General features: G+C 32.0%; 1 protein-coding gene and 2 pseudogenes across 1 annotated transcript; 1 reads left to right on the forward strand and 2 right to left on the reverse strand.

Moving 5' to 3' along the window:
- Nucleotides 1-102: 102 nt before the first annotated feature.
- On the reverse strand, nt 103-13,235 carry LOC142528570 (bifunctional TH2 protein, mitochondrial-like; annotated as a pseudogene).
- A 774-nt stretch (nt 13,236-14,009) lies between these two features.
- LOC142529775 (photosystem II reaction center PSB28 protein, chloroplastic-like) lies at nt 14,010-15,601 on the forward strand. Its single transcript, XM_075635407.1, has 2 exons — nt 14,010-14,227; nt 14,979-15,601. The coding sequence occupies exons 1-2, from the start codon at nt 14,152-14,154 to the stop codon at nt 15,446-15,448; spliced, it is 546 nt and encodes a 181-aa protein (XP_075491522.1). The 5' UTR covers nt 14,010-14,151; the 3' UTR covers nt 15,449-15,601.
- A 150-nt stretch (nt 15,602-15,751) lies between these two features.
- Nucleotides 15,752-18,205, reverse strand: LOC142529774 (subtilisin-like protease SBT1.2; annotated as a pseudogene).
- Between the last annotated feature and the right edge of the window lie 255 nt (nt 18,206-18,460).

The following is an 18,460-nucleotide window of genomic DNA, read 5'->3' on the forward strand; positions in this document are numbered from 1 at the left end:
GTTGCTTGTTTTGTTTCATTTAAGTTCTGTTTGCTTAATTAAATCTTAGTATATGTTTTTGTATTTCATTTTATTGTGATGTTTGCGAGATATAAAAAAAAACAAATTTTTGACTAAAAGAATCATGTATATTGATTTGATCGGATGAAAAGACAACTGTAAGCACAACCATGGATAAAGTTTGCTTGTAATTTTTCACACATACGTTAAAGCTGACTCAGTTCCAAGACAAAGATTACCAATAGATAAATAAATTTAATACGATGAATACAAACCAAAAAAAAAAGTGTCTGTTTTTGCTTGACCAACAGACTCGGTTCCAGCTCACAAAATTATCTAATGCGCTTTTTTGTTGCCACATGCAGTTATATTCCTCAAACAAGTAAAAAATATATGGTAAAGGTCTGGCCAGTGGCGTGGGACCTAAAGGATTTTGTGCTGCTTTGCAAGAAATGTCAATAATAGCAGCAGTGCTGATAAAATCTTCTAATCCTTATTTTTCCAGACATGGATCCAATTAGACGTCTATTGCCCCCCAAAACGAATGCATATATTTCATCCCAACTAGAGACTGTATATAGAGTACCAGGCATTCCATTGCGATACATAGAGCCACTTGCCGTGAGTTCTCTCTGTTTACTTATCAAATCAGAGAACAATGGAATGAAAGAAACACCAAAATGGTTCGCAACACTCTTCAGACCGGTATTCAAGTCAATGACAATGCCAATATCTGCTTCTAACAAGCAAAGCAAATCACCAAGTGAACCTCCGATGTAGATTTTCAAGGGCCTACCGTGATTCTTGATTGTAACTTCATCAAATGCTTGAAGCTTGTCTATGGGACACTCCATCTTCATGATCTCATGCCACCACTGGAGACAGATTCTTGGTACATCAAGTCATTTGAATGTATATTCAACGCATTTAGGTTATCTGTAATGATTAAACAGAAACTAGAATAAAATATTTGTTGAATTTTTTTTTAAATAATTGTTGGACGTTTGCGGTAAAGAACTGTGGCATGTGAAATACTGACAACCCCTGTACTCAATAATGCATACATCTTTTTTTCTTTTACAAAGAAGACGATAAAAACAATTTGAATTAAAATTTGTGTGATAAAGTGTTGTGATGTATCACTGATAAGTATTAACATGGTGTGTTTTTTATCTGATGAAAATTTGCTTATATATGTTTGTCCTCGGTGCAAATGTATTATTCTTGTGCTTCTATCATTCTTCGTTTCTCTGCATTTAAATGCATCGTTATTGTTCATTCCTGTAGATTTTCGTTCGATGTTTGATCAAGTAATTGCAGCACATGAGGTCTGTATGTTTTAAATTAAGTTTGTGGTTTAATGTTTGATTAAAATCGTTAATTTATTTATTTGTGATTATATATTTGCAGATAAAATTTTGATTTTGAACTTCTATTTGAGGTACGCGTTGATATAAATTAATTTACTTGACTATTCGAATATAAATTATGAATTTGTCATCATCTTACGTTTTGAGTTTATGATTAAAATGTTTAATTATGTTTCTATGTATTATTAGTTATTTTTATTATTTTATATTATGCAAATGATAATAAAAATACTTATTGTTGTTGTTTTATACAGGTGGTATATAAAAAAATTAGTATAACGATTTATTTATTTTACACCAATAATATAAATGTTTTTATTATAAATACGGTTAATATTGTTTTTAATTACTTAAATGTAAAAAAATATTACAATTAATTTTATATGTTATTATTTTATTTGACATGCGTAGTATCAAAAATTTATATTATAAAAATTATTATTTATAATATTATTGATTTATAAGATATATATTTTTTGTATTTTAGAATAATAATCAACTTTTTTTTGAAAATAATAATAATACTTTTGTTTATAAGGGTAACATATAAAAAATTAAGTATTACAATTTTATTTTACACATGTAATATAAAATTTATTAGTATAAATATTGTATTTTTGTTCTTAATTTATTAAACATAAAATCAGTTGTATAATTAAATTTTTTAATTATTATTTTATTCCCCGTGCGTATTTGTGAAAACTTACTATTATTAAAATATTATTTTATTATAATTAACTTGTAAGATATAAATAAGAAATACGATATTTTATTTTATAATAAAAATAACACTTACAATTGTAATTCTTATGGTTTTTGTTTTATTTAGGTATGTTATAAAAAAAAAGTATTACGCTTGATTTATTTTACACAAATAACATAAAATCTATTATTATAATTTTTTTTATTAATTTATTAAATAAAAATAAGTAGTATGATTTTATTATTGACTTAATTTGTATTTAGTAGGACCTATTATTATTTTACATAACTAAAATAAAATTTATTATTTCTAAAAACTTTATTAAAAAAATATACATATAAATGATTTTACTATTAATTTTTTTCCCTATTTATTATGAAATTTATTATCATAATTATTTTTATTATTACTTACTTACTAAATAAAAAAAAATATTATTGATAGTAGTTGTTCAGTAAAACAAAATAAGCATTATCATCATTATTATTATAATTATTCTTAATAAAAATGAAAGCATATGTAAATTAATTTTTATAGCGTATTATTTTGTTATATTTCACATTTTGTTATTCAATTGAAATTTTATAAAATTTATTATTACCTTTTTATTTGTGTGACCTATTGATTTTTTTTATAGGAATGGACAGTGTGCCGGTGCTTTTATTCGTAGGTGGTAATGTTATTATAGGACATCACACCGTAAAATATAGTACCACCGCATTGAGGGCAACACGAATACCAAGATCTATTAATTTGCATGAGTTGAAAGAAATAGTATACCGTCTGACAAATATTGAAAGTTCAAAATTTAATTTAAAATTGTCAACAAAATATTCCTACATGGATAAGTCACATTGCGTAGAAGTGCATCTTGACATCAATGATGACAACAATTTACAGTTTATGCTGGATTCTATTAACGAAATGCGGTGTATTGAATTGTATATCGAAAAGGATTTCATTGAGCATAATGTAGATGTTGAGGTTCCTAAATCATACATTCCATGTATAACTGAAGGGTTCGATTCGATGGGATTTCATGATGAAGCTGGTACTTCCGCTGCTACTTTTTTCGAACCAATAGATAAAAATCGATGTAATTCGCATGATTGGACTAGGGGATGGGATCGGTATATTACTGACACCGTAGAAGAAAATGTTAGTTGGCCGATTTCCGCACGAGGATGGGATTTTGGTGCAAGAGGATGGTACTCAGTTGACACAAATCATGTAGGTTTGGATTGTTCACCGAGTGCTGGATCGGGTCATGGACTGACACCTGTCGTACATGATGAACAAATATCACGTGAGTTGTCATTAGATGTTCACCTTCACGCCACTGAAATATTTACTGAACCTGATACAACTACAAGTGAAACAGATGAAGATGAGCATGAAGACGAAAATGCCACATTTGCTGATATTGGTCCATCTCATACCAACACCAGTGATCATATGCATGCATATCCTTTTGAAGGCATTTCAAATCTTGAACACCGACCTGATGCATTATCATTTTCTGTCCCGCCTGTCGGTCAATCTTTATATGACGTACCTCAATTCTTGAGTACAATATATGATGAGCAACGCCCTGATTCTGTTGGAATTCCATCTGCATCGAATTTGAGTTATTACAATGCAGATAGAGGAGAACTTTGCACGAACATGGTTTTAAAGATAAAAAGCATTTGATAGCAGCAGTTAAGGACTTTTCAGTTAGAATTGCTCGACGTGAGTATGAAGTTGTGGAGAGTACAAAGACTTTGTGGAAAGTTAGTTGTAAAAATAAACACTCAAATATCAACTGTAGGTGGGGTCTTCGTGCATCGTTAAAATCAAAATTGAGGTATTTCAAGATCACAAAATATGGTGGTCCACATACATGTATGTCTAGCCAGGTAGGGTTAGACCACCATAACTTGGACAAACATATGATTGCAAAAACACTTGTCGGTATAGTTCGGTGTGATCCTTCGTATGAGATTAAATATGTTATCCAGCTTGTGAAAGATCGATATAATTATCAAATCTCATATGGTAAGGCATGGTACAGTTTAAAACGGGCGGTGGAAAATGTATATGGTACATGGGAGAGTTCAGTACGTCTTTTGCCAAGGTACATGGGTGCCCTTGTTAAGTACAATCCAGGCACTATTGTAGAGTGGAACCATTTACCGAGATACAATTCTCAATTAAAGGTGTTAAACTACGTGTTTTGGGCCTTCCGACCATGTATAGATGGGTTTGCACATTGTCGAAAAATAATTAGTGTTGATGGTACTCATTTATACACGAAGTATAAGCACAAGATGCTTATAACTGTGGGTTTAGATGGAAACAACCAAATCTTACCCTTAGCATTTGCCATAGTCGATGAGGAAACATACGACTCCTGGAAGTGGTTTTTGGAACTTCTATGCAAGCATGTGGTTCGAGGATCAACAGGTGTGTGCCTTATCTCCGATAGACATCATGGAATCATTAATGCTGTTGAGGAGATACCCGATTTTAGACATCCACGTGGCGTACATCGTTTTTGTCTTAGACACGTATGTTCTAATTTCAATACACATTTCAAAAATGTGCACCTAAAAGATCTATGTTGGAAAGCAGGCACACAACATCAAATACGTAAATTTGATGCCATCATGGATGAAATTAAAAATCTCGAATCGAGAGCTTTTGTTTATCTCTCTCAAATTGATAAACACAAATGGACTCTTGCTCACGATGGGGGATGGCGACGTGGTGTTATGACGACCAACATGTCAGAGTATCTTAATTCTGTTCTGAAGGGTGCTCGTCGACTTCCTGTATCAGCGTTAGTTCAGTTGACATTCAATCGTTGCGTGCAGGATTTCATCGATCGTATCACACGAAGGCAACGTATGATTCAGAGCAATCAGCCTTGGCCTGATTACGTTCCACAAGAGTGGTTATCAAATGATTATCATAAACATAATCACCACATAAGAGGATGCCGTAAAAGCCCATTTCGATTAGACATGATCGGACACGATTGTGTAGCATACCACTGTTCCACAATGCCCAAATTAAATTATCTGATCGACGCACTCTTAGGGTGTTATCTAAGTTGTTAGGCGTAATAAAATTAGATATATGTGTTTGTTGCTGATAAAGAACAGTAGGATCAACAGGTCCAGCATGTAACGACATCCTACAATCAATAATAAGAATAATAATATATTATTATTATTATTATTATTATTATTATTATTATTATTATTATCACAATATTGTATAAACAAAACAAATACAATATCAATTATAAAAAAATATAAAATAAAACATTAACTACAAGTAAAAAATAATAATTACACTAAAAATAATATTTTTACAATCTACGAGTTTTGAAAATACAAAGTTATTTTAATAATAAAAATTAAATACACACACATATTTAAATTTTCGAATCTTTCTTAAAGAATTAATTGAATCTAACGTGTAATTAATAATAACGATTGGAAAATGTATTTTATTAAAATATTTGAGAATTTATTTATTATTATTATTTTTTCGAAAAAAAATACAAAAGTCACGTTTTTTTTAAGAAAAACAAGTTCACACAAATATAAATACAAAACATATTATATTTACAATTAGTTTTATCCTAACATATGATTATAAAAATATTATAAATATTAACAATAACCAACAAAATAAACATATAACATTATCGTGGTTCATAATTAACGGATATCGTATTTTTTAAAAAATAGCTATTTAAGTTAAAAAAAAATTATAATCAAACATATATCAATAATTAAAAATAATCTATTTTCTAAAAAAAATTATAAAAAATCATATCACTCTAACACACGAATTACAATTAAAATTTTTTTAACGTTTTTTTATAAAATTTTAAAAAAAATCCAAACAAGCATATGTCAATAATTAATAAAACTGCAACTCATTTTTTGTTTACCGTAACATGGTTCTTCAATAACATCACAAATTATTTTTGTTTTTTTTAAAAGTAATCAAGTCATGTGTGCTTCCAAAACAGATAAAACATATGGTTTTAAATTTTTTCACTACCATCCAATTATCAACAAATAAATTTGCAGCTTTTGACCACATTGTATCGATCACAAATTTATATTTTTTTAAATAATTAAATTAATTTTTTTTTAATTTTTTTTAATCACATAAAATAAATAAGGAAAGTGTGATTTTTTTAAACAAAAAAAAAGGGAAGTCACGCCTCCCTTTTTTTAAAAAAATTATTATTTTTCAAAGGAAAGTGGTAGGCGTGGCTTCCCTTTTTTTAAAATACAAATTATTATATTTTTTCAAATGGAAGTCACGCCCTTTTTTTTGAAAAAACAATAACGTTAAATTTTTTTTAACAATAATGCAAATTATTAATAGAAGTGTGCAAGGAAGTCACGCCCTTTTTTTTTTAAACAATAACGCTTATTTTCAAATGGAAGTCACGCCCTTTTTTTTTTTTTAACAATAATGCAAATTTTTTTTTAACAATAACGCTAATTTTTTTATTGAAAAAACAATAAGGAAAGTTGCTTCTTTACAAAAAATAGTAATTACTAAAAAATCACGTAATTATTAAAATTGAAAAAAATTAAATAACACTAAAAATTAGTCTAACATAAATAATAATTTCGTTTAAAATTATAATAAATTTTATACTAATAAAATTTATTAGTATAAATATTGTATTTTTGTTCTTAATTTATTAAACATAAAATCAGTTGTATAATTAAATTTTTTAATTATTATTTTATTCCCCGTGCGTATTTGTGAAAACTTACTATTATTAAAATATTATTTTATTATAATTAACTTGTAAGATATAAATAAGAAATACGATATTTTATTTTATAATAAAAATAACACTTACAATTATAATTCTTATGGTTTTTGTTTTATTTAGGTATGTTATAAAAAAAAAGTATTACGCTTGATTTATTTTACACAAATAACATAAAATCTATTATTATAAATTTTTTTATTAATTTATTAAATAAAAATAAGTAGTATGATTTTATTATTGACTTAATTTGTATTTAGTAGGACCTAGTATTATTTTACATAACTAAAATAAAATTTATTATTTCTAAAAACTTTATTAAAAAAATATACATATAAATGATTTTACTATTAATTTTTTTCCCTATTTATTATGAAATTTATTATCATAATTATTTTTATTATTACTTACTTACTAAATAAAAAAAAAATATTATTGATAGTAGTTGTTCAGTAAAACAAAATAAGCATTATCATCATTATTATTATAATTATTCTTAATAAAAATGAAAGCATATGTAAATTAATTTTTATAGCGTATTATTTTGTTATATTTCACATTTTGTTATTCAATTGAAATTTTATAAAATTTATTATTACCTTTTTATTTGTGTGACCTATTGATTTTTTTTATAGGAATGGACAGTGTGCCGGTGCTTTTATTCGTAGGTGGTAATGTTATTATAGGACATCACACCGTAAAATATAGTACCACCGCATTGAGGGCAACACGAATACCAAGATCTATTAATTTGCATGAGTTGAAAGAAATAGTATACCGTCTGACAAATATTGAAAGTTCAAAATTTAATTTAAAATTGTCAACAAAATATTCCTACATGGATAAGTCACATTGCGTAGAAGTGCATCTTGACATCAATGATGACAACAATTTACAGTTTATGCTGGATTCTATTAACGAAATGCGGTGTATTGAATTGTATATCGAAAAGGATTTCATTGAGCATAATGTAGATGTTGAGGTTCCTAAATCATACATTCCATGTATAACTGAAGGGTTCGATTCGATGGGATTTCATGATGAAGCTGGTACTTCCGCTGCTACTTTTTTCGAACCAATAGATGAAAATCGATGTAATTCGCATGATTGGACTAGGGGATGGGATCGGTATATTACTGACACCGTAGAAGAAAATGTTAGTTGGCCGATTTCCGCACGAGGATGGGATTTTGGTGCAAGAGGATGGTACTCAGTTGACACAAATCATGTAGGTTTGGATTGTTCACCGAGTGCTGGATCGGGTCATGGACTGACACCTGTCGTACATGATGAACAAATATCACGTGAGTTGTCATTAGATGTTCACCTTCACGCCACTGAAATATTTACTGAACCTGATACAACTACAAGTGAAACAGATGAAGATGAGCATGAAGACGAAAATGCCACATTTGCTGATATTGGTCCATCTCATACCAACACCAGTGATCATATGCATGCATATCCTTTTGAAGGCATTTCAAATCTTGAACACCGACCTGATGCATTATCATTTTCTGTCCCGCCTGTCGGTCAATCTTTATATGACGTACCTCAATTCTTGAGTACAATATATGATGAGCAACGCCCTGATTCTGTTGGAATTCCATCTGCATCGAATTTGAGTTATTACAATGCAGATAGAGGAGAACTTTGCACGAACATGGTTTTAAAGATAAAAAGCATTTGATAGCAGCAGTTAAGGACTTTTCAGTTAGAATTGCTCGACGTGAGTATGAAGTTGTGGAGAGTACAAAGACTTTGTGGAAAGTTAGTTGTAAAAATAAACACTCAAATATCAACTGTAGGTGGGGTCTTCGTGCATCGTTAAAATCAAAATTGAGGTATTTCAAGATCACAAAATATGGTGGTCCACATACATGTATGTCTAGCCAGGTAGGGTTAGACCACCATAACTTGGACAAACATATGATTGCAAAAACACTTGTCGGTATAGTTCGGTGTGATCCTTCGTATGAGATTAAATATGTTATCCAGCTTGTGAAAGATCGATATAATTATCAAATCTCATATGGTAAGGCATGGTACAGTTTAAAACGGGCGGTGGAAAATGTATATGGTACATGGGAGAGTTCAGTACGTCTTTTGCCAAGGTACATGGGTGCCCTTGTTAAGTACAATCCAGGCACTATTGTAGAGTGGAACCATTTACCGAGATACAATTCTCAATTAAAGGTGTTAAACTACGTGTTTTGGGCCTTCCGACCATGTATAGATGGGTTTGCACATTGTCGAAAAATAATTAGTGTTGATGGTACTCATTTATACACGAAGTATAAGCACAAGATGCTTATAACTGTGGGTTTAGATGGAAACAACCAAATCTTACCCTTAGCATTTGCCATAGTCGATGAGGAAACATACGACTCCTGGAAGTGGTTTTTGGAACTTCTATGCAAGCATGTGGTTCGAGGATCAACAGGTGTGTGCCTTATCTCCGATAGACATCATGGAATCATTAATGCTGTTGAGGAGATACCCGATTTTAGACATCCACGTGGCGTACATCGTTTTTGTCTTAGACACGTATGTTCTAATTTCAATACACATTTCAAAAATGTGCACCTAAAAGATCTATGTTGGAAAGCAGGCACACAACATCAAATACGTAAATTTGATGCCATCATGGATGAAATTAAAAATCTCGAATCGAGAGCTTTTGTTTATCTCTCTCAAATTGATAAACACAAATGGACTCTTGCTCACGATGGGGGATGGCGACGTGGTGTTATGACGACCAACATGTCAGAGTGTCTTAATTCTGTTCTGAAGGGTGCTCGTCGACTTCCTGTATCAGCGTTAGTTCAGTTGACATTCAATCGTTGCGTGCAGTATTTCATCGATCGTATCACACGAAGGCAACGTATGATTCAGAGCAATCAGCCTTGGCCTGATTACGTTCCACAAGAGTGGTTATCAAATGATTATCATAAACATAATCACCACATAAGAGGATGCCGTAAAAGCCCATTTCGATTAGACATGATCGGACACAATTGTGTAGCATACCACTGTTCCACAATGCCCAAATTAAATTATCTGATCGACGCACTCTTAGGGTGTTATCTAAGTTGTTAGGCGTAATAAAATTAGATATATGTGTTTGTTGCTGATAAAGAACAGTAGGATCAACAGGTCCAGCATGTAACGACATCCTACAATCAATAATAAGAATAATATATTATTATTATTATTATTATTATTATTATTATTATTATCACAATATTGTATAAACAAAACAAATACAATATCAATTATAAAAAAATATAAAATAAAACATTAACTACAAGTAAAAAATAATAATTACACTAAAAATAATATTTTTACAATCTACGAGTTTTGAAAATACAAAGTTATTTTAATAATAAAAATTAAATACACACACATATTTAAATTTTCGAATCTTTCTTAAAGAATTAATTGAATCTAACGTGTAATTAATAATAACGATTGGAAAATGTATTTTATTAAAATATTTGAGAATTTATTTATTATTATTATTTTTTCGAAAAAAAAATACAAAAGTCACGTTTTTTTTAAGAAAAACAAGTTCACACAAATATAAATACAAAACATATTATATTTACAATTAGTTTTATCCTAACATATGATTATAAAAATATTATAAATATTAACAATAACCAACAAAATAAACATATAACATTATCGTGGTTCATAATTAACGGATATCGTATTTTTTAAAAAATAGCTATTTAAGTTAAAAAAAATTATAATCAAACATATATCAATAATTAAAAATAATCTATTTTCTAAAAAAAAATTAAAAAAAATCATATCACTCTAACACACGAATTACAATTAAAATTTTTTTAACGTTTTTTTGTAAAATTCTAAAAAAAATCCAAACAAGCATATGTCAATAATTAATAAAATTGCAACTCATTTTTTGTTTACCGTAACATGGTTCTTCAATAACATCACAAATTATTATTTTTTTTTAAAAAAAGTAATCAAGTCATGTGTGCTTCCAAAACAGATAAAACATATGGTTTTAAATTTTTTCACTACCATCCAATTATTAACAAATAAATTTGCAGCTTTTGACCACATTGTATCGATCACAAATATATATTTTTTTAAATAATTAAATTAATTTTTTTTTAATTTTTTTAATCACATAAAATAAATAAGGAAAGTGTGATTTTTTTAAACAAAAAATAAGGGAAGTCACGCCTAATCGGTAGGCGTGACTTCCCTTTTTTAAAAAAAATTATTATTTTTCAAAGGGAAGTGGTAGGCGTGACTTTCCTTTTTTTAAAATACAAATTATTATATTTTTTCAAATGGAAGTCACGCCCTTTTTTTTGAAAAACCAATAACGCTAAATTTTTTTTAACAATAATGCAAATTATTAATAGAAGTGTGCAAGGAAGTCAGGCCCTTTTTTTTTTAAACAATAACGCTTATTTTCAAATGGAAGTCACGCCCCTTTTTTTTTTAACAATAATGCAAATTTTTTTTTTAACAATAATGCAAACAATAACGCTAATTTTTTTATTGAAAAAACAATAAGGAAAGTTGCTTCTTTACAAAAAATAGTAATTACTAAAAAATCACGTAATTATTAAAATTGAAAAAAATTAAATAACACTAAAAATTAGTCTAACATAAATAATAATTTCGTTTAAAATTTTAATAATTAAAATAATAATTTTGTAAGTATACATATAGTTGTCCAAATAAAAGGAACCTGCAAAAAAAAAAAAACATGTGCTGAGTCATCGTCTTTTGAAAAATATGCAAAAGGTCAAAAAATAAATTGAAACATATACAAAAACTATCGATGAAAAAATGAGAAGAGTGAATGAAAAATATGAAACGAGTGAATGAAAGGAGAGAATCAAGTGTTCAACTTATAGAAGAAAATTTATAATATTATAATAAATTCGAAATTATTAAAAATATAGTGTGGCAGCTTTTAACATGTGTTGTGTTGAGTCCGCGGCAAATTTAATGTGCCGCAACTTTTAACATGTGCTGAGTCGTCTTTTGCATCACAAAAGCAAGTCACTTTTTTTAAAAAAAAATTAAAGGCAAGTCACGCCTCTTGAAGAGGCGTGACTTGCTTTTTTTAAACAAAAATTTAAGGCAAGTCACGCACTTGCTTTTTGTAAAAAAAAAAAATTAAAGTCACGCCTCTACTCTTGAAGTGGCGTGACACCTTAGTTTGTTAAATTTTTTTTTTTTACGTTATTTTATTAAACTTTTAACAATTTTGTTGTAAACGGTGAAAAATCCCGATAAAGCTCTATCTTTCTTTCTTTCTTTAAATCTCAATAATCTCATTCTCATTCATGTAACCAAAAAGATTTTAGGATAACTAGGGTGTGAAATCTCTCTTTTCCAACAAATCATATAAAAGATATATCGTAATCTTCCTTGTGTCATATTCAATTCTAAAAAGTATATTCAACAAAAATAAAGGGCATACCTGATGAAAATGCAGACCTAATTAGATCACTGCACCAGCAGTACGACAACACGTTTGAACTTTGGTGGCACAATTTTTATTTTCCACAACGTTGTGAATTTTTTTTTACGGCCATCTTGAAATTCGAGGCGCTCACCAGCTCGTTTTATGTCTGATAAATTTAATCCTTTCAGTACATTAGAATGAATCAGTCTTGCATTAGCCCTCTTCTCAAAGTCAGATATTTTCTTCAGTGCTTTGAATAGACCTTCATAGTCCAGTCCCTCAGCTTTGATTACATTAAGCATATCAGTTAGCTACTCGGGATTCAGAAGGATAGGATTGATTGAGCCCAGATGAAGTCCAACTCGAGTTTCATAGCTCTGTGATAAAGTCTTTGTACAACATCTAGCTCTTCACTGGTTAAAGAAATGCTTAGTTTATTTAGCAAGTTTCCGATTCTTGAAGCTGATGCCTAGATTTAGAGAAGTAAAATTACGAGGGTTTTTTAAAAGAACACCCCACTAGAAAGTATCAAACAAAACAAACCTCAAATTTTAGAGAAGAAAAACTGTTGAGCCACTTCTTGTAGATGTGCTCACCATCATCAGGGTCTAGACGAGCCTGGATCACCTTACTGATGAAGCTGTAGAGCTTCATGCATGGTGAAATCACGCTCAATGTATAAGCAGCAAGTTTTGTCTTTTCAAAAGGTGTAACAATTTTAAAGAAGAATTTTTCCTCTCCAACTTTTCCTGAGGCTGTTTCAGCCAAGAATTCTGTGTATCCAACTGTTGCAGCATCACAAGTCCCATCTTCAGGTGGCTCAAAGCCCCATTCCAGCGACAAATAAGCCACATAAATGATTAAGAGAACCTCCAAATAGATATTTAGCATTGCAGCACTTAGGTGGCTCAAACGTTTAACTTTGGGTCCAGTTGAGACCAGTGACGGAGCCAGAAATCTAGCGTTATGTGGCTATAATTCTAAACTCTAACATCTTTTAATATTTTAAATTAATCTACCCGGGCTAATACCAAATTTATTCAAATTTAAAAAAATTTGGACACCCGGACATTAAGCCTGGGTACAGGAGGCTGTACCTCCGCCCCCGGTTGAGACCGAGCCTTAGCTCCACTGGTCTCATCCATATTTTCCTGTAAACGACTTAAGTTCTAGTTCTCCACCCCTAATTTAGGAAATTTAGACAAAGAAACATGAGGTTGTATTTGAGTTAAACAGTTATGTTATCAATCGCTTAACTATCGAAAGTTTTTCTATCATGATCAAATTTGGACTTATTAATTGTACTCTGCCATCTTGATTTCGTGTTGTTTTATCTTGTGACTCATGTATTTGATATTATAGATGGTTTTATTTTTTTTTTTTGAAAAAAACATGATGTTGTATTTGGATTCAGCAGTAATTTGAGAGCCATAAATTTTAAATAGGTTTTCATTCTTTATATATTTAAACAAAAGAAATCGAAATTTAGCTTCCTATTTATATATATATATATATATATATATATATGTATATATATATTTTATTTAGAAATGTATAACAAAAATATTTTAATTTCATTAACCTACTCTTTTCTGATTTGGTTTATAATATTATTTTTTTCTAAAAAAAAATCGAAATATCGTAAATCCAAACGTTACACGAGAGAATAAGCGTCGATTCATAGTCCAATCAATGTGAAGCTAAAGTGAATGGCTGTCGTTGCTACACAACACCATCTGTTCACGCTCGAAGAAATACGTTATCCGTATCATCACTCGCGCATGTTTCTCTCTCTAAGACATTTTGTTTCCTCTCTCTAGAATCTCGGATGGCGACACTGCAGTCAATGGCTTTCTGTTTTCCCAGCTCCAACTGTTTGAGCAACCAATCTCGCTCAATTCCAGGTATGTACCCCTTTAGTTTATTCGTTGTTCTTTAGTTATGTAATTTAAAGTTTCTTCTTTTTTTTAATCGGGGAATGGGTGGCTGTAATTCGTGAATGGCACGAAATGTACTGTCTCAAATGCAAAGAGTTTGGACCAAAGTTTCATGGATTGTTAATGGGAAAAAGTAGGTGTAAAGAGTTTTAATTGAGCTAGCTTTAAAAGAAAGATAACTCAGATGTAACAACTTCATGTTTAAATTTTTAGGAAATTCGACTAAATTTCTGGGTTCGGCAGGTTATGTCTCAATTTCTGCCAAATATTTGATGAAAGATTGCTCTTGTTATGCAATCTTCTGTGTTATCGGTGCACCAGTTCTGTAGCCAAGTTAAAGATGTATATAAGAATTCTGCTTTGCATTATTAAAAATTTCCTACACACCGGTATATATTTAGCCAAATATTAAAAAGAAGTTCTAAGCCTGAATGTGACTCTAGATGCGTGATGCCCTATACAGAGAAGGGGTGTGGTTAAATTCATCAAGATTGCAAATTTTCTGCAAGCAAAGTAAATACAATAAGCACAATATCACCAATTTCATGCTATGGTTTCAGTTGTATGAAACTTCCACCTTGAGTTTCTTTGGTATTCCGAAAAATGGTATTGATATTTTTTTTTTTAAATGGTATTGGTGTTTGATCATCTACTTATAACATTGAATCTTCTTTATTCAGATGATGCAACAACTGATAACTATCTTATTTTTTGCTAGTCTCATTGTGTGGAAGTGTTCACTCGAGTTTGAACTCATCGTTCAATGGACTGTCTTTGCACCTACCACAATTGTGCTTTGCAAAACAAAAACAGGTGCAAAACATCTCTACACTCAGCATAATGATGGTGAAACCAGCAATTCAATTCATTCAAGGGACTGACGAACAGACAATCCCAGATGTGAGGCTAACCAAGTCAAGAGATGGAACTAATGGGATGGCAATATTCACATTCTCTGAACCTTCTGTTTTCGACTCGTCTAGTGTCGTCGGTGATATAACCGGTTTCTACATGCTTGACGATGAAGGAGTGATCCAATCAGTTGATGTCAATGCCAAGTTTGTGAATGGGAAACCTGCAGGGATAGAGGCTAAATACATCATGCGAACCCCACGAGAGTGGGACAGGTTCATGAGATTTATGGAGCGTTATTCCAACCAGAACGGATTGTCCTTCATAAAAAAGTGAAGCAGTGTATATCTTTTTGTCCCTGCATTTTTAATGCCTTTTTATGATGAAATTCGTGTTCACGTAATTAGGTGAAATGCACCAAGTATTAACTTGAGAGATGATTAATTGGATTCGATCGTACATCATGAATGAAATTCCATGTATTCTCTATCCGGATACTAGATAGAAAACCTTCAACTCTAGAATGTATAATTAGCCGGATAAGCTATAAAATCTGTCTTAATACCTAATTTCTTCATAAATTTATAGCCAATTCAGTTAATTAGACCGAGTACTATACTCATTTTCGGCTGTCCCGTGTCACTGCAATAGGACTCCGAAATACCCTTGACTGAACCTTGTACTCTCCAATGCCATTCTTTTCTTGGATATAAACCACACCTTGTAGCTCAAAATTTTGATTAACTTGTTTAAATATCAGACATTGTGGTCTCACTTTCACACTGACCCATACAGGTGCCCTCACTTCCACCAAGTAAATGGAATTAGCACTCCCTACATTAGTTAATCTTCTTTTAAACATTTTCCTTATTGCTCCTGGCCTGACAACTACCGAAAAAGAGGGATAATTGAGGCTGAAACCCTGTTTTTCTGGAGAATTTCATGTCAACACACATTCTTGTGAGTGATGCTAAAAATGTCTGATTTGCTGTATCCGAGAGAGCACAAATGAGTAATATGCTCGTTTGGCTGAATGTCATATATCAATCCTGGATCAAATGCTCTTTCCGGTTCACATGTCCTGCTCCAATTGCAAAGAGACTTGCAGGTTTGTCTCCATCCATTATTGGTTTCCTCTGATGATCAGTTATATCAGCAGTTGTGATCAGTGCTGATTTGATGGTGGCTGGGGTCAATTTTGGATGAGCTGAGTGAATCAGTGCTGCAAGTCCACTGACATGGGGACATACCATGGAAGTCCCTGACATGACTGTGAAGTTTACTCTTCTCGGATCTCCTGGGAGGGCACTATGGCCAATATTTACCGCGAAGCAGCAATGATGTTGACCCCCGCAGCGATTATGTCTGGTTTGAGAATCGATGAATCGATGAAATTGGTCCTCTTGATGTGATCGGAGCTACTGCAGGTGCTCTAGATTTTCCAATTATGGTTCCTCCGATGATGATTCGAGCTTTCGGTCTCCTAGTCGAGTTTATGTAACTTTTTAGCTGATACGACTCTTCCGAACTGATCAAAGTTTCTGGCAGGACATGAACATCCACAGAATCTTCGTCCGAATTTACTTCTGTATTGGCAAGAATTTTTCCTGCTTCACCAGCTTCTTTCACTATCTGACCTTTCTCCGCCCTCCGATTTATGCCCCTGTCACAAACTACCATCTTACCTTTAACTTTTGCTACCGGGAGAGACCCTTTCAACCAAAATTCACTTCCTTTATTACCACCCTTGAAATATACAAGCCCGAGCTCTATTTCTGCACCTGGAGATCCAATCCCAGGGTACATAGATTCTCCAAATAAGAATTTCCCATTGCCCAGTCGAGCTACTGCTGGAAACATTCTGTCAAGTGTGCTTACGCCGACCGTGGTTATCCATGGAGCCTCGTTGGCCGCCGAGTTTTGAATTGGACCGTTGTTTCCTGCACCACATATGACTGATATTCCATGCTGCATCGCTCGGAAACTTCCGATGGCAATGGTGTCCTCGTACAGGGGAACAGGAAAGCCAACGAGTGAAAGGGATAATACATCCACGCCAATGTGGGCACCAGGGCCATTCCTCGAGCCTCATCAGCTCCATTTCCGAGCACGTCAGCCAGTGGAATTGGAGCTCCCCCAGCGGTGGAAGCTGTATGGGTCTCATGGTGATGGGAATCACGAGCTGACACGTACTCCACCAAAGTATATGGGGAAGATATACACGAAGCTACACAGTGACCTTTGCTGAAGTACTGGGCACCTATGATTTTCTTGTTGCAGTTTGAAGTACTATAGCCCTGCCCTTCTTGGCAAATCCCTTTCCATTTTTGTGGAATTGGGATCCATTCCCCGATCATCAAAGCTCGAGCTTTCAGGCCAAATTCCGGTATTCAAGAACACCCCCAAAAGCCCATGTCTTCATTTCAACCAAGCACCACCTTCGCTGGTGGGACTTAGCCCCAAGAACTTGTAGGAACAAGTCGTCTGAATCTCTAGCCTCCTGTCCGATCTCACTGCTAAAACTTCTTGCGATTTCTTCAACATCTCAACCTCTGACGGAGAGAGTTGAGCTGCAAATCCTTCAATGATAGAACTATAAGAATACATAAACCTGGAGGATATATCTTCTTCATTGGAAACTGATTTCTCCAATAAAGAAAGTTGCCGGTGGACTCTAGAGGTAAATGAAGAACGTGAAAGCCCATCAGGGTGGAACTGAACAATGAAGGCTTGCAAATTCTGAGCATGTGTACTAAGAAAGCCCAGTAAAAAGGTCAACAAAATGTGCTGAAACTTGGCTTTCATTTTGCAAGAAAAGTAAAACGTGTGAAACTGAGACAGAACTGGTGCATGTTTCTTGGGACATAACACGGGGTATTTGTAAGCTCCCGAAATGGGGTTATGCCTGAGACAGAAAATGAATAAGCTCGTGAAATACAAGAGTACGAGTTTCCATTGGTACGGCTGAAAAAGACAGCGAAGAAGAAGGAGCCTTTGGTTTGCATGGCTCGTGCGACTTGTGACTATAATTATGTAATCTCTTATAATAAACAAATATTTGAGAGAGATTATTGTCAAATAAGTGAAATTACTTCAAAATTTGTTGGTGGGATAGTATATTTTTTATACAACTAAATTGATTTCTTATTATACAAAAACATTTCTTGTATAGTAGTCGAAAAAAATTGTTCAAGAAATCTCTCCGATTCTCTCACTTGTTTGCTAATCTTTATCTTTAAGCTAATATTGCTTCACAATCTTAATTCGGAATGAAAGTTACATCAATTTGACAATTTTTTGTAGAGTTTAGATATTATCGATATAGCATGATATACATATAAAATCCAA

The sequence above is a fragment of the Primulina tabacum genome, chromosome 16 (assembly GCF_025594145.1).
Source record: "Primulina tabacum isolate GXHZ01 chromosome 16, ASM2559414v2, whole genome shotgun sequence".
In the NCBI taxonomy this organism is placed as follows: domain Eukaryota; kingdom Viridiplantae; phylum Streptophyta; class Magnoliopsida; order Lamiales; family Gesneriaceae; genus Primulina; species Primulina tabacum.